General features: G+C 34.1%; 1 protein-coding gene across 2 annotated transcripts in view; it reads left to right on the plus strand.

Moving 5' to 3' along the window:
- The first annotated feature begins 7,521 nt into the window (after positions 1-7,521).
- The window catches only part of LOC110019898 (protein transport protein SEC23-like), a 38,944-nt gene continuing 28,604 nt past the window's right edge, over positions 7,522-17,861 (plus strand). The window contains exons 1-9 of one of the 2 annotated variants that reach the window (XM_020717765.1): positions 7,522-7,752; positions 7,831-7,857; positions 8,052-8,656; positions 8,734-8,949; positions 10,093-10,266; positions 11,863-12,024; positions 14,657-14,799; positions 17,230-17,305; positions 17,386-17,561. In XM_020717765.1, the coding sequence (XP_020573424.1) occupies positions 8,147-8,656; positions 8,734-8,949; positions 10,093-10,266; positions 11,863-12,024; positions 14,657-14,799; positions 17,230-17,305; positions 17,386-17,561 (1,457 nt within the window). In that variant the 5' untranslated portion in view covers positions 7,522-7,752; positions 7,831-7,857; positions 8,052-8,146. Of the gene's footprint in view, positions 7,858-8,051; positions 8,657-8,733; positions 8,950-10,092; positions 10,267-11,862; positions 12,025-14,656; positions 14,800-17,229; positions 17,306-17,385; positions 17,562-17,861 lie in introns of both variants that reach the window. The other variant, XM_020717764.1, reaches the window with a different exon arrangement.

Consider the following 17,861-nt stretch of genomic DNA (forward strand, 5'->3'; position numbering starts at 1 on the left):
TATAAATGTTGCAACATCAATAAAATAGAGGAAATTTTTTTAGCAATAATTTTTATCTGGTATTAGAGCCTTAACCCCAACAGCTAACCAACCTCGTCGTTGGTGCAACTCAATCCGTGTTTCCTTCATGTATCAGTTGTGATAGAGTTAGTTTGGTTGACAAACATGCTGAGAAGGCTGATGGGATTGCATCGCGTGGCAGCCGCAATAGAGCTCACTGAGAAGGAAGGCGAGATAGCGGAAAACAGGGTTGGTCGCGACAAACTGGGTCACTTAAGGCATACAGCACCACATACGGGATTGCGACATTTTCTTAGTAGGAACTCCTGAAAGCTCTAATCGTGACTTTCTCAGAAGGGTCAAAGCTTCTCGTAAGGTTTTGTCACGAAGGGCTTTTGCAAAGGTTTGTTGTTACAGGAAGGAGCGGAGCAGAGCTGCGCTTCTTGTGATATTTTGTACGCAATAGTCTTGTGGTTGTCTTCTTAAGGAATTGTGATTTGGGAGTCACGAAGGAAGTTTGTGTGTATTTTGTGTGATGTAGATTTATTCTTGTGATTAAGGATGTCAGGAGATAGAGATAGTATGGGAGGTAAAGGGTTGGAACTTCTGGGAAAGATAATTATAAAGTTCTGAAGGCCTTGGTTGGGCTCATACAAGGAGCTAACATCTCAACAGGCGCCACAACCTTAGCACATGCTTTGACGTAGGTGAAATTTGATCTCCCTCTTGTAGATTTGATGCTCGATGGACCAACCACGCATCAGAGTTGGTCGTGCCAAATCTAGGCTACTTTAGTTGGGAAGAGACTAAAAGGAAACTTGATGGGAGTCGAGCCAAAGAGTGACAGTGTTTAGGGGGATGAGCGGAGGACTCCACATGCATTGATTTACACTTGGCTGCTCAATTTGATGATTCCATCGATTGTGACATCAGTGGATAGCATTCGGAAGGTGAATAACATATGGCCAAAGTTGAAAAGGATCTATGCTAAGTTGAGAAACACATGCGGGTGTTTCAGATTCAACAAGGGATAGAGACAATGGTTCAGGGTGATAGATTAATTCAGGATTGCTCTATAGACCCGAAGCGGTTGTGGCAAGATTTTGATCACTTCTCACTTATGTTGAGTTGTGGTGAACCGGGATGTAAGAAGGGAGAGATCTTTGCATAGATGAGGACCATGCAATTTTTGGCCAATCTAATCTTGGCTTTTAATCAGAGGAGATAAGTTCTCCTAGCTCAAGCGACCATTCCTACACTAGACGAGGCCATTGATGTGACGATATAGAAGGATACTCGCTTGAAGCTACACTATGAGCTAAGTGGTTTTTCGGTGCACGTTCAGCATTGACAACTGTGGGCCCAGGTATGTTAGGTGTCCAGGGGAGACTCATAAGTGCTACAATTGTGGTGAAATTAATTTTTAGAAGTTGAAGGATTGGTTGGTGTCGACACTTATTTTGATAATTCCAAATGGTGCTGAGGATTTTCAGGTTTTCACCGATGCTTCTTTGAGAGGATTGGGTTGTGTATTGTATCATAATGGGAGATTTATCATCTATGCATCCCGACAGTTGAAGCCGCATGTGAAAAATTATCATACTCATGATTTCAAGTTGACTGCTATTGTTTTTGCATTGAAGATCTGGATATATGATTTATATAGAGTGAGATGTGAGATTTATACAGATCATCAAAGCATGAACTACATTTGCACTCAAAAGCAGTTGAACCTGAGACAAAAGAGGTGGTTGGAGTTGATCAAAGATTATGATCTCAACATTATATATCAACCCAATAAGGCAAATAGCGTAGCTGACACTGAGTAGAAAATCTAGTGGTGTTACAACTTGGTTGATTACATCTGATGAGAGTCTAATTTTAGAAATGGAGAAGTTAGAGTTGGCAGTTACTCATTCTGGTGATGTGGATGTGGTATTTTCACAAATGATTGTTCAAGCTTCTTTGTAGAAGAGGATTAAGGAAGCTTAGAGGCTAGATGAAGGGTTTACCAGACTAATTGATCAGATTCATTCAGAGAGAAGACTTGAGCTACATGTGGATGATCGTGAGGTGTTGACTTGTGGGCATCAACTTTAGGTTCCTTATAATGGCGATCTGAGAAGAAGATATTGCATGAGGCTCATTATTTTGGATATAAAATTCATCCAAGGAGCAGTAAGATGTATCGTGACTTAAAGTTGATGTATTGGTGGTCTGGGTTAAAGCGTGAGGTGGCTAGGTTTATTTTGAGATGTGAGAAATTTCTAATGGTGAAATAAAGGCATTAAAGACCCAGTGGTATGCTGCAACCTTTTCCTCTTCTCAAGTGGAAGTGGGAGGATGTCACAGTGGATTTCGATATAGGTTTTTCAATGTCTAGGCAAGGTCATGATGATGTATGTGTGGTGGTTGACCGCTTGATGAAGTCTGCACATTTTCTTCCTATGAGCTAGACAGATTCAATTGAGAAATTGGCACAATGATGCATAGGTAAGGTTGTTAGATTGCATGGAATACTGAAGGTCATTATTTATGATAATGATGACAGATTCATTTCTAGATTTTAGAGAGGTATTTAGAAAGGTCTGGGAACTAAATTAAACTTCAAATAAGCTTTTTACCCGTAGACAAATGGCGAATTTGAGATGATTATTTAGGTGTTGAAAGATCTATTGAGATTATGTGCACTTGATTATGGAGGGAGTTTGGAGGATCACATTTTGTTATTGAATTTGCTAATAATAATAGCTTCTAGTCAAGTGTTTATATGACACAGTATGAGTCATTATATGGTAGAAGGTGCATAAGACCTTTATCTTCGGTAGAGGTGGGTGAAAGAAGGTTGATGGGTTATGAGTGGGTAGAAGATGGCAGTGAAAAGATTAGACTAATCCAAAATAGATTGAGAGCAATACAAATCATGCGGAGGAAGTGTTGTGACCCAAAGTATTGGGCAGTTGAATTTGAGCTAGGAGTTTTTTTTATTTTTGAAGGGCAATCCCATGAAAAGGGTAGTATATTTGATGGAGTTGGAAAGCTTAGTCCAAGATTTATTGAGCCTTTTGAGGTGATTGGTAGGGTTAGTAATTCTACTTATCAATTATTACTACCTGATCATATGCCCGATGTGCATGATGTGTTTCATATACAGTTTTAAGAAAGTGGATTTCTGATGTTGAGCACAGAATTCTTGAAGATGGGGTTGAGATACAACCTAACTTGACTTATAGAGAGGAACCAGAGCATATTTTGGCCTTCAATGTGGGACAATTGAGGAGCAAGTCTCAATGGTTAAAGTTCAATGGAAGCGCCAATTAAAAAGGGAAGTCTTGTGTGAAAAAAGACTAATACGAGGCTGTTTTATCTAGATTTATTTGATAGTTAAATATTTTGAATGTTGAGGATGACATTTTCTTAAGGAGAGGAGAATGTAATGACTGTTACTGTAATATATCAGTGTACCTGGTGAGACTTGATTATGGGGTCTCGGTGAAACTTGTGTGTTTATTTTATGTTATTGAAGTTTTGCTGTTTAATTTAGTTGTCGATTTTTAGTAGTTCTTGTTTCATGCCTGATTTATTAAATATCTTTTTCAAATTGTAAAGCAAACCCCATTATATATCAAGCATATTTTTGCCTTTTTTTATGGGCATCACAAGTAAGAAAATAAATTATTTTTTTGTTAGATTTGTCTTCATTAAGAAATTGTTAAGTCGTTATACATGTGGGCTTCTAGAACCATCTGGAATTTGTTTTGCAAACCGTTTTCATTAATGTATTCTGTACATATTTTTATATTTATTGACTATTTCCCATAATTTTTGGAGTCATCCATATTAAGATATAAAAAGATTCTTTAAAAATATATATTTAATTAATATAAAAATTTACCTAATTGCCATTATATCCTTTATTTAATTAAAATCATAAACATCAAGATCCACTTACAGAAAGCTATTCCATGCATTTAATCTTTTCATTATTTTTCTCAAACCATGATATGTAGAGAGAAAAAGGAATAAAAAAATAAATTTAGAGAGAAAGGGAGATTTGGGGCCAAAAAGCCGATTTCATCCATTGGGCAAGTTGAGGAAAATGTAATGTTAACCTTCTTCAGATTTTAAATTCGCTGTTTTTCTTATAAGGTTTTGGTATTTTATTTGTCAAAAATATTTATAAACTTTTCACCGCACAATTTTTTATATGTTGTAGATTAAATTGTGTTGAACATATCAACATAAAAATATTTATTTCTGTGATAGATATTTTTTGTTGTACAATATTTTGTATATTTTTGCACGTGTATTAATTTTGATAGAAATGCTTTAAATATTATTCTAGACATTTCATAAAAGTGGTTTTGCAAGTTTTGCTTGACGATAAGTGCAGGTTTATTTCCTCTGCTGATTTTATTATTACTTTTGCATGTTTATATGTACCATTTTCTACAGCATATTGTGATATTGATATGTCAAAATTATTGGCATTTATATGTTTTTATATCAAAATATGTGCCAAAAATGATAAAAAAGAGGGTGTTGCATGTAATTATGATTGGGCAGATGTATGTTATGTGCAATCAAATGGAGTTATAAGGGATTTTGCACCTATGTATTTATCTATCTGTGTGTTTGATATCCCGAACAGATGTAAACAAGTGGGGGTATAAGTGAAAGTGGAGTTATATGGAGCGTAGGGTAAATATAAGCAAATGGAGGTACAAATGGAAGCTGAGGTATAAAGAGGCGAAAGAAAAGTTTTAAAATAATTCAAATAAATTTATTTTTTGATTTTCATGTTATTTTCCTGCTCTTATGATATCATGTTATTTATACTGTTATTTAGTATATGTTTACTATAGTTACAATTTTTTGTATTGGCACTGTGATAGATATTACATATGATATTTTGATATGCTAGATCTATTTACATCAAATAAATATTTATATTTTTTCAAATATTAAAAACTACAGTAGATTTTGAGTAGCCTATTGAGTTGTGGTTGTTCACTATGCTTTAACGTGTGCGAACCTGATTTTAGGTATGTCAATATCTTAGACATTTATTTTTGATAGTCAGGATGACCTTTAATTTTTTTTTTAATAATAGAGAGATTAAACCATGATTGTTATATATGTTTCTTTTTGGTGTATAGTATTTTGATCTAAATGAATTTTAATTATGTTTATTTTTCAACACTTGATGATACTAATGGCTTTGTGTATGAAATTTGAATAATATAAAAAAAAATAAGATTCCTTCAAAATAGATGTTGGGAAATAATTTATATGTTATGACTTTGACACGCGAGGACCCGCCTTGATATGATTGGTTGCATCGATTTGGGTTGTGACAGCTGGCTGGTCGCCTGATCTTTTTGTGCCCACTTGACCCGATATTTCTTTTGCAGTAAGTGTAGTGAGACGCTACATGCATGTTCCAATGAAGAGTCATATGGATGCAGTGTATTAGATTCTAAGGCATTTGAAGAGTGCAACAGAGAAATAGTTGATCTACAAGAAGAATAAGCATATAAATATTGTGACATTTGTGATTTGTCTAGGCAAGTTGTGCTGATGACAAAAGATCCACATTAGAATACTACATGTTTGTAGGTGGCAACCTAGTTTCGTGGAAGAGCAAGAAACAATCAATTGTGCCAAAATCAATAGCAGAAGCAGATGGGCCATGACATTAGGAGTCATAGAGATGATGTGGCTGAAAGCCTTGTTGGTTGAACTCAAAAGTAGATCAGGGAAATCAAATGAAGTTATGGTGTGACAATTAAGTCAACAATCAACATTTTTAATGACTTAGTGCAACATGATAAAACCAAGCATGCGTAAGTTGATAGGTTCTTCATCAAGGAAAAGTTGAATAACGAACTACTGAAGTTAAGTCATGTTGCCATTAGAGGGCAAGTGGTAGACTGCTTACCAGAAGACTTAGCTCATCAGGTTTGTCTAGGTTATGTGACAAGATGGGCTTAGTGAATATCTTTTGCCCATCTTGAGAGGGAGCGTTGAGATTTGTATCTATTATGGGTCCTAGTTGTAAATAATTGAAGTCTAGGGATTTATTTGTAAATGTTGCAACTTGTAAGGCTCTATATAAGCCCGTCATCAATGAAATGAAGGATGTATTTTTAGCAATAATTTATATTGAATTAGTTATGATGTTCCCATTCCCTTAAGAGTTTACTTTTCTTTAGAGATTATATCACGGTATCTATGTTTACTTTATTAAATTTGGATGAAATTTTTATTCAACCGTTTAATGAAAGTTAAACTAATATTTTAGTCTTAGCTTATGAGTTATATTCTTCTTAGCAACCTTAAAATAGATTGCCCATATATTTGTTATTTTATTTTCTATGATATAATTTCTTAGAATTTGGATCGATTCCCTTGGTTTTGGTATTGGGTTTGGTTGAGCTAATATCTTTATTGCCTTTATTTCTTGGTTGTTGGGGCCCTTGTTTCAGCTTGGTTTGGTTTTGTAGGACTTTGTGTGGATTCTAGTATTTTTGATGTTTTGTATGTTTTTGTTTTTTTATGATTACCATGGGAAAGATAGTTGGTGGAGGTTATTTTATGGAAGCTATAGTCATATATTGACTGAAGCATTATTGTTGCTTCTGATTTCTTGTTTTCCTTCTTCCTGAGGCTTTTATGACATGTTTTAATGTTGTTGATCATTGAAGTTGATAGCATTGGATTCTTCTTCCACTATTGTCTAGTTCTTATTGGCCATATTGTTTCTTATGTTGTATTTATTTGTAGTTTTGGTTTGTTTGTTGGTTGTGTTTTTGTGTGATTATATATGTGTCTTAAGTGTTGTATGTCTTTAATTTTCTTTAATATAAGTTGTGTGTGAACCTCATCTTTCCTAATAAATAAAAAAAATCTATTTAAAACAATAAAATTTTCGCCCTCAAGCATGAAAAATCTAAACTATGAAATTAGAGAATCCGATCCACTTCAATTAAAATACAACAATAACAATAAGGTTTTATCCCACTAAGCGATGTCAGCTACATGAATCCTTTTTCTCCATTGTATCTTATTGAGTGTCATATATTTTTTTAAAATTCTAATATATTGAAATCAAGTTTTACACAATATGCTCAAATCTTTTTAAATTTAGCGTATGCTTTCCTTAATATAAGTTGAATCTAAAACATCTACTCTCTGAAAAGTAAACCACTTCAATTAAAATAGATAGATATTTTATTTAAATAAATAATAATAATTTAATTAATTATATTCTTAAAGATTAACTCATAAATCATGTAATTTTTTTTTATTGGAATAAAATTTACTACGGGATTCTTTTAAAAAAAAACTCATTTGATAAGCAAAATAAATTTGGCCCGGATTTAATTCGAGCTGAACATGAATGAATTCTAATTCAAATCAAGTTGGGATAAATACATTTTTCACGAGCAAGTGCACATTTCAAATAAAAAAAATATATATTAAACTGAGCCGCATCACTATTGAATGTTCACCGACGGCTAGTCGGCCCTACCGAGCCGTAATGTTCTTCACCCTGGGAGAAGTTTAGGATTTTGGTTTCATGTAAGGCAACAGAAGTGAAAGGCCATGCCCGCCGGCATGATAAAGTGATCCCATAAGCCCTCGGCAATCCCGAATCTAGCCTTTTATGCCTGGCTGCATCCTCGGGGTCGAACCGAGGTCGCCGTTAGGCTTCTTGGGCGGTGGAGGAAAGAACTTCGATCGTTATACGTCGGTATTCCTACTATTTTAAATCACACCGTTTCATCGAACTCGATCGCGCTTATTAGGTTTTCGAATTGCTTACAGAATTCCAGTTGACATATTTCGAGACAGGTATGCCTCTTCGTAATTGTTTCCTTCGCTGATGTTTGGGCAGGGATGAGTTGGGATTAGAGTTTGATTTGATCGAAGATCGTCTCCAATTTCTTGGAAAAATGAATTTTTGATCCATTTACTTTATATCAGACCTAATCATTAAACAAAATCATTTCGAATTGTTTTAATCAGTGATGCGTTGAATGTTTCAGGCCTTTATTGCTATCATTTGTGGGATATACTTTTGGAATTGGTAAATTTGAGAAAACCGAGACCCTAGCAAAGGCCAAGCTTTTTTGTTGGAAAGATGACAGAATTCGTTGATCTTGAGGCGCAGGATGGTGTTAGAATGACCTGGAATGTATTTCCTGGCACGAAGCAAGAGGCAAGCAGCTGCGTCATACCTGCAGCTGCCATTTATACTCCGCTGAGGCCGATCCCAAATGTTCCTGTACTTCCATATGCTGCTCTCCGTTGCCGGATCTGCCGCTCCATTCTCAACCCTTTCTCCATAGTTGACTACGCTGCCAAAATTTGGATATGCCCGTTTTGCTTCCAGAGAAACCATTTCCCTCAACACTATGCATCCATATCTGAGGATAATCTTCCCGCTGAGCTTTTTCCACAGTACACAACAATCGAGTATGAGTCCACACACGATGCAGGTCCTGCAGTGCCTCCAGTTTTTTTATTTGTCGTTGACACTTGTATGCTTGAGGAGGAGCTTGGGTACTTGAAATCCGCTCTTGCACAGGCCATTGAGTTGCTGCCAGAGAAATCACTTGTTGGTCTTATCACCTTTGGAAATTATGTGCAGGTTTGTCACGGTAATCCATTTTTTAAGTTTTTATTGCTTTATTTGGTAGTTTGGATATGAATATGATTATCATGCAGGTTCATGAGTTAGGGTTTGGGCAAATGCCAAAGTCATATGTATTTAAGGGATTGAAGGAGATTAGTAAGGATGAAATTCTTGATCAGATGAACTTCTTTGCTGGTAAGCCAAAGCCAGCGGTGGGAGTGATTGCTGGCGCCAGAGATGGACTCTCAGCTGAAAGCATTGCGAGGTTTCTTTTGCCTGCTTCAGAGTGTGAATTTGTACTTAATTCAGTTAAGTTTCAATTGTTTTATATTTATTTATGAGGAATGGCATTTTAAAATGCACAAAATGTATGTTTCTTCAGATTTCATGCTCTACATATATGGCTGTCCGTCCAGATACCCTTAGTGACGCGAAATGAAACCCGTTTAGGGGGTGTCTGGTAACGGATTTAGTAAAGGCTATAAATCCATATTTACTAAATCCTGCCAATAGTGGGATTTAGTAAATCTGGGATTTTAGGAAAAACTGTGAAGGAATTGTGAAACACTAGGATTTACTAAATCCTAGATTGATAAGTTGCATTTTGTTCTTGTCTACAAGATTTATGCTAAATCCAACTTAAATCCGTTACCTGATAGCCCCTTAGATTCAAAATTTTTTACCATGTCTGTTTTCATTTGATTTTTATAACCATAGATGAAAATTAATACAATAATAACATCAATAATATTGACAACAACAACAACAAGCCTTTTTCCCACTAAGTGGGGTTGGCTGCATGAATTATTTTTCTGCATTGTCTTATTAAGTGACATATTTTCATTTAATTTTAATAAATTAAGATAATTTTTTATACCACAAGCACAAGTCTTTTTTAGGCACAACTATTCCTTTTTGACATAAGTTAAATCTAAAATATCCACCCTCCTAAGTGGGTCATCAGACGACCGGCATTTAATGTAACCAGACCCAAAAATGTCCCACGCACTTATAAGCTGCCTCAAACGGGCCCTTAAATCTTAGATTCAAAAGTTGCTTTTTGCTGTCTAGCAAAATTTAAATTAAATCCAACTTAAATCCATTTCCCAACAACCCCTTAATCTCATATAATTCTAAGCTGGGAAAAAATTCCTGTTCTTTGCATAGTCTTATAACTTAAATTGGTAAATGAAATCGCCAAAAATGTTAAGCGTATCGCAACTACTCCCAATATTGAATATCATTGACTTTTACTCCATTATCATTAAATGCAGCTACATTGTTTGTTTCAGTAGCTGTTTTCTTTCTGATGGCTTTATGATATTTATACTCGATTATTCACTATTAATTGCTGTCTAACTTGATATGATTTTAGTTTAATCTGATTATTCATTACATGTTTAGGTATAATGTTGTTTATTTATTTGTTTATTGAATTGGAATATATATAGGTTTTGGAGGAACTTCAAAAAGATCCTTGGCCAGTTCCTGCAGATCAACGGGCAACAAGGTGTACAAGTGCAGCCTTAAGTGTAGCAGCAAGTTTATTAGGGGTTTGTGTTCCTGGTTCTGGTGCAAGAATTATGGCTTTTGTTGGTGGTCCATCAACAGAGGGACCTGGCATGGTGAGTTGACTCAATTTCTATAGAATCTGTGAGGGAATATCACATTTTTTTCTATTGCCATACTTATGTTACAGGAGGTCATAGACTATTGTGAACTACTAGATGTCACTCATTCTGGATGCTTTGCAAAGACTGTTTGAGTTTTGTGTATGAGTTCATTTTCCTACTAAGTTGACTATTATATAATGCAAATCTTATTGTTTTAGTCAAATAGGGGGTGAGGTTTGTTGACATTTCACTGATTAGTTGAGAATGAAGTGACACGAGTACTTTTAACACATCTAGAACTTGTCGTATTCTATTATGCATTGTGCCTGGTTTTTGCCAGAACAAGAGTTTACTACCATTTTTCTATATTATCATGCAATTCTCAGGAAATGTTTTGTTCGTTGTTATATTCGCCAGTGACATAGATACTCTTCTTTTGCACTTTTACACTGCTTTTCAATCAAACTTTTGCCTACGTTGAGAATATTATGCCACAATTCATTCTAATTTTTTCACTTGTTCTATTTTGTCAGTTTTTTCCATTCTAGCTGAATTTACATTCAGCAGAATTATCCATGTCATCTATTTTTGGATTCATGTGTACTCCTATATCCTTTATTAAGAAATACTTTTAAGTTCAATTCCAGTTCAGTAGATTTTGGTAACAAATCCCTATTTACTGAGTACTGTTGGCAATTCTTACTATCTACTTCTTTAGTTGGCCACTTAATTAACCTTTATGCATTGCTATTTTCTCTTTTTTTTTCTGCTTGCCAAATTCCGAAGAGATTTGAACTTCGTGTTTGACTCATTTCATGTTTACCATGAGATTAATTGGACTTCTGATGTAGTACCTATCTATGTTTGCTATTCTGCTGAAACCATTTTCTTGGTTCAATTGACTTTTGTTTTAGATTTTGATCAGTTGACCTAAGTGGTAATAAAAAATATCGCTTTGAAATTCATATTTGGAAATTACAAAAGTTTTGGTAGTATAAGTTTCACTTTACTAAAAGATTCCAATTTTTATTTAGATTAAACTATCAAATAACAATGCTCTCTGAAGATGATTTTATGTATGTTGCATAGTTGCCTATCTTTCAAATATTAATTGGGACATGCTTGCTTTACTTTGTTCCTTTTACTTTGTTGTTATTGGCTATTTGTTTATGAAATCACAGTGGAGGTTTTCTTATGCTGTGGTAGAGCTTTATCGGAAGTACATGTTGTTTAGGTTTTCTTACACTTTTGGTAGTGATTTATTGGAATTATTTGTTAGTTATTTTATCCAAATGCAATCATTTTACCGCACCTATCCAATACCGTTTTCTTACACTTTTGGTAGTGATTTTTTGGAACTATTTGTTAGTTGTTTTATCCAAATGCAATCATTTTACCACACCTCTCCAATACCTTTTTTCCTTTCTTTATTATATCTTTTTCAATCTACATAATCGTGTAGGTTCAACTTGATTTTTATCTTAATCTTTTGCTTATAAAGGGCTGAAGTAGTGTATTGTTACTAAAGTTTCTTGTTTCTTTTATCTGTTTCTGTTTTTACTTATGGAACCTCTTTATAATTTAAGGCTTTATTTTGACTTTTTTTAGATTGTTTCAAAGAATTTATCTGAGCCAATTCGTTCCCACAAGGACTTAGATAAAGGTGGTGCTCCACTTTACAGCAAAGCAGTAAAATTCTATGAGGGGCTTTCAAAGCAACTTGTTCATCAAGGGCATGTGCTAGATTTGTTTGCTTGTGCGCTTGACCAGGTCTGTAATGTGATAATTTTTTTCCTTTGTTGGCTTCGATTTATTAATATTGTAATTCTCTTTGCAGCATTTTATTTCATTATTTTGCCTCCTCGTATCTGAATTGAGATTGGCCTGTGGTTTTAGGGCCATTTATGTACATAGCACCAACACATTGTTATCTATAAAACAGCCATCCTCTTGCATTTTTTTTTTTCAAATTCTCACTCTTGAAATTCAGAATATAGCCTTAATCCATATATTTATTTTTATACAATTGCCATTGGTTTGATCATGACACGAATAAATTCATGGGTTCGGTTGTTAAAAAATGATTTTGGTGATCATTTTGTAAATAATAATGTTTCGGGTGGTATATATATAAATATCCCTTTTTAATATGATTAACTGCTTTCATGCATTTTGCTTATCAGCATTTTACTATACCATAATAAGAAAGTGCACTTCATTTGAATTTAAGCTTAAAGATACCATTTTATACTGGAAGGCTTACGTACATACCAAATAATTTCCATGTATTTTTATATTTAATACCTAAACTGCAATTTTTACATATATGCCATCTTACCTATGCATGAAAGGTCCGTTTTACCTTTTTTTTAAGATAAAATATTGATATTTTTTATGTGATATGAAAGATTTGGGTGGTATAAATGTAAAAGGTAAAGTTTAGGTGTTAGATATGAGGAATTGGGTGGTATGTATGTAAATGCCTCCTTTATATTTTAGTTAGACATATTAAGGTCATTCAACATAAACAAAAATTTGAACGCTGCTGACTCATAGTCATGGCGAGAACAATAATACAAACAAATTAATTTAGATGAAAATTCAATAGCCTTCTACTAGAAATAATGAAGAGAAATTCAAAACCAAGAAAGCCATGCATTCTGATGAAATCCAAGCAGTGGTATAAAACCAGCATGCATCAATCCTGAGCAAAAATTAATCGCACTTTCTATCCTATACAAATTGTTAGAGCAAGGAATACTACTTGAAGGAAGGAAGTCACCCAAATAAGAGGCACGCATTACTTTTGTTTGTGTAGATGATCTCTTCTAAATATTTTCAGCCTCCCACTTGATCAAGAAGTTGATTACCTAAAATACAATGAATAACACATCCAATTAGAATTTTATTCAAAACCAAGTTGATTTTATGTTTTACATGTTTGAATCAATATTTATAATCACAAATTCTCTTTGAACTCCTTTACAAGTTGCTTATACTGAAAGTGAAACCCACTCATTATCGGAACCAGAAGTCTCAGCAACTTGTACGGCAATTAAGTCTACCATCTCAACCACAAACTCTACCATGGAAAATGGGCGCAAATCACAAACAACCAGGAAAACTTTTTTGAATGCCAAATCACGTGAAACCTACAAATTGTAGATGCCCATAAATTATGGCTGGAAATTTATGGGACACAAGAAGAGAATATCATGGATCTGTGATGCGCAATGATGAGGGTATTTGAAGATTTACTCTCCTTGGAAATGCAGGATGCAAATAAGTTGTCTTTTTGAGTATGATGTTGTATTAGCTGTTTTGTTTCCTAGTTCATTTATTGTAATTATGCGGATGATGATGGTGCGAAAGTCAACCGGTGTGTTCTTTACGCATGAGCTTGCGAACAGTGAAATAATTGATAGCAAATAACTGTCTAGCCTGCCTGGCTGGTGAGAAAGTGGGAGGGGTTCATCCAAGGATCTTCACTGATGACCATAATCAGGAAGCCTCTTTTGTCTTTATTAAAGAGACTTATGAACAACAGTGGATTAATTAACTAAGTAATTTATTTTATCCTTTTTTAAACCTTTTGGGCTTGTGGTTTATACGATTCAGTAGATTGGGCTAAAATATTTGTGCAAGAATGTACACGTACAATGCTATATTTTGGCAGGCTACCCTGAAGTCTGTCTCGAGAAAACTTGATCAATTTGCTAAAGTGCAAACAAGAAATATTTCCTTTTTTTAAGGTTTGAGGCTGACTTTTTTTAGTGGGTTTTTGTAATGATCTTCCAAGATTTTTTTGCTTGGCCACCAACTGCCAATTTCCCAAGGGGTCTACAAGGTTGTGGTTGTAGTTCTTATTACATTTGGTTAATTGGAATATTGTGGGAAGGATGAAATCTCTAGCAAACCATAGGTGCTTGTTTTCATAAACTATATGCGGTTGTTTAGGGGGAAACCTAGATTTGTCATTTTTGTTCAAAAGTACGTCAGTTAACTTTTTTCAGCACTATCTTGCCTTTGAAAAGAAATTTGAATCTATGGAAAAGACTAAAAGCCAAACCCCTTCATATTAAAGAAAGGAACTTTCTTATACAAGCCTGTCCATCCTGCTGGATTTAATGTGTAGGGAAATTTCCATTTGCCAAGATTCATGCATTATAAATACATATATTTCAGTCTATATTGTAGACCCGATCATTGAAGGAGGGGGGAATGATTTACATCATTTAAAGTGTTGAATTTGCATTATTATCAACTTGTCTAATGAATTTTATGAGTTATTGTAATATTTACTCCACTTGTTTGGTTGCATTTGTACCCTTTTTTTTAATGGTCAGTGACTAAGTCTAGGCAACTAGATTGTGAGACGTGATGGCTGTTTTGTATTTCCCAGGTGGGGGTTGCGGAACTTAAAGTTGCTGTTGAAAGAAGTGGTGGAATAGTTGTGCTTGCAGAGAGTTTTGGTCATTCTGTTTTTAAAGATTCATTGAAGCGGATTTTTCAGGCAAATGACAATGATCTTGGATTATCATTCAAGTAAGAATTTATCTTTAGATTCATATTTTCATTTGTTTTCATGCATGGAAAGTGACTTCGTTAAAGGAGAGTTTTTCTTATCTTATTCAATAGAGGTCCCCTCTACATGTAGTAAAATAATCAAAATATATGCATGGAAAGTAACTAAATATATTTAATTATCCTTTCTTAGCATTTTCTAAAATAATATCTCTCAAGTTGGGCATATATTATGAACTAGCTCTGGTTTATTACATAATCCTAATGTAGGAGGTCTAACTCTTTTGTAAAAATATTAGCCATTTGATTGAATTGTGTATATGATGAGTGATAATATCTTTTGATGGTTCAACATGCCGATTGAAATGACAGTCAAACTCATTATCTTTGGCTTTTTTGCGGAACATAAAATTGCTATTAATGTAGATGATATCCTGATTGAAACTAGAGGTTGTGTAACTGGAAGATCGAACTCCCTCTAAAATAATGTTACCATAATATTTTGCATGCAGAATGGGTTATCGTTCTGCATGATAATTTGTTTCTTATTTTTCTGCAGGTCAGGTTACCTCTAACAAAATTTTTATATTCAAAAATTGACATTTTATCTTCACCATAGCTAAATACTTGACATTTGAGAATGTGAAAATGTAAGGATTTGCAAAGAAAATCTCTTGTATTTGATTTCCTTAGTGATAAAAAAATAAACAAAGAAATTCCACCACAGAACAGCCTATACACAAATCAGATCAAAGAAGCTCTCATAGTAAAGATTAGCAAGAATTAAATCATACAATTAACTCAGTGATGCTAATCATTATTGAAATACTACAGTTTACATAATTGGGGTTATGATATTGATTTTGGTGAATGTTATTCTAGTCATGCTTGTAGCTTTTGATGTGATGGCTTTTGATGGACAAATATATACTACTTAGCTGGGGTTATGATATTGGTTATAGTGATTTTTTGGATACTAAATCGAAATACAATAAGCACAGTTTATATCTAATTAGTGGACACAAGTGATTCCCATTCTTATCTAAATTTATCTAAATCTTTGTTTTATGTTAGTTTTAATTTAATGAAGTTTCTCTTGACTTGATGCCGAATTACCTCATAACTTTACAATATTGAATTAAATCCCAAAATTACTCTACGGCTATTCAGATGTGGTCAATTTAATTCTAAAATTTTATAGTGCTCCAATATAGCCCCCATTCTATTGAAAATTGATCCAAAATGATCTATGGCACAGATATCATGACACAAAAATGATCTTTATTTAGTCTCTCGATTGGACAAAATCTATGAAATACGGACATGAATATAGGGATACTGGCATGACAGACTTGATATAATTAAAGAAAAATTGGACACAACACATCATTGACACATTTTTATATTTAATTAATTATTAATATAAAAAATATATTTTTCCATTCAAAACACAAATTATGCAAGAATACAATTTAACTTCATAAATTTAATTTATATTAAAAAACCTCATGTTTATGAAAATTAATTTTTATAATTTGATATAATATGTTTCAAATGAGACATCCAACTTATAACCCAACTTATTTACTAAAATTAAAAAAAAATCTATGATTACAAAGAGAGAATTACTAATGCTCGGTTTCGACGAATATTAGATGTATCTTTGATGCTCGAATTTGACAAATGCTAGAGAGAGCTTCAACATGATGAGAGATGGGGTGGTTTTGACCATGAGATATAATTAAGACTATACATATATTTATAATTTTTTAGTTGTCGTGTTCCATTTTGTTGAAAGTGTTAAACTCATGTCTGATGCAGTGTTGGGGTTTGTCCCGGAAGTGTTCGTGCCTGAAAAAAAAATTCAAATATATATTTTGAAGTGTTGGGGTGTGTCGGGCAAGTGGTTGGTTATGATACGTGCCAACATGGTTACGTCACATTTTTAGAAGTGTTTGTACTACATGGGATAAAATTGATCCCAAATTAGTCCTCAAGGGACCAATCATGATCAATTTTCAACTGTCGGGGGGCTAATTTGGAGCTTTGCAAAACTCTGGTATCAAAGTGGCCAGCCACATCTGAATAGTCGCGTTGATTTATCCCTTACAATATTTATGCTAGTTTTTCTTTTTATGTTTGGAAAATTTCAACCCTTATGATTTTCTCAATTTGTTATTAGTAGTTACTCTAAGAGAGCCCATGCATATCACTCAGAACGTCTATTCTTGCTTTTTACTATCTTGCCTTTGAACTATTGGAGGTTGGAGCCGCAATTTTGGAGGAAAATGCGCCCCCCCTTCTAACCAGTGGCCTATTGCCAAGAGAGCAATGGATTATTTCCTTCTTTAAGTTATGTTACTTGGCATTCTTCTTGGTGCCAACGAGCGTTTCTCTTGTTATAGTTTATCATGAGTAAGAAGTTTGCTGTAAATTTTAACATATCTGCAGTGGTGTTTTTGAAGTTAATTGCTCAAAAGATGTAAAAATTCAAGGCGTTCTTGGTCCCTGTGCTTCACTTGAGAAGGTAAATTGGCAGATAAATGGGTCTATAAAACATTTCATTATTTATATTTTGACGCTTCTCTCTACTTTTGCTTTATACAGAAAGGTCCTTTATGCTCTGAAACAGTGGTCGGTCAGGGAAACACAAGTGCCTGGAAAATGTGTGGCCTTGACAAAAAAACATGTTTATGCATAATATTTGACATAGCAAGGAAAGATGGGCCTGATGCAGTTGGGCAATCCACAAACAGCCAATTCTACTTTCAGTTCTTAACATAGTATGTTTACCTTCTTATTGTAAAAGTGACATTTATTTTTTAGGGTTTTTACCTGCAAGGCACTCAAAACATTAGAATTTGCATATATCATACCCATATTATTCTAATTACAAATATAACACCTAAATTTCTTTTATAACCCCAAAATAGCACTCCTTTTGCTTCCCATTTTTTCCGTTACCCCCTGTACTAAAAAACCTGCAGAGTGGTACAGTGTGCTCCAGTCCGTTAAAACGACACCTCTTTCAATATCAAGCTCTCCTCCATAGAAACACATTCTCTCCGCCCCAAGTCGGCCTT

This window comes from Phalaenopsis equestris, unplaced genomic scaffold (genome assembly GCF_001263595.1).
Source record: "Phalaenopsis equestris unplaced genomic scaffold, ASM126359v1 Scaffold000085, whole genome shotgun sequence".
Taxonomy (NCBI): Eukaryota; Viridiplantae; Streptophyta; class Magnoliopsida; order Asparagales; family Orchidaceae; genus Phalaenopsis; species Phalaenopsis equestris.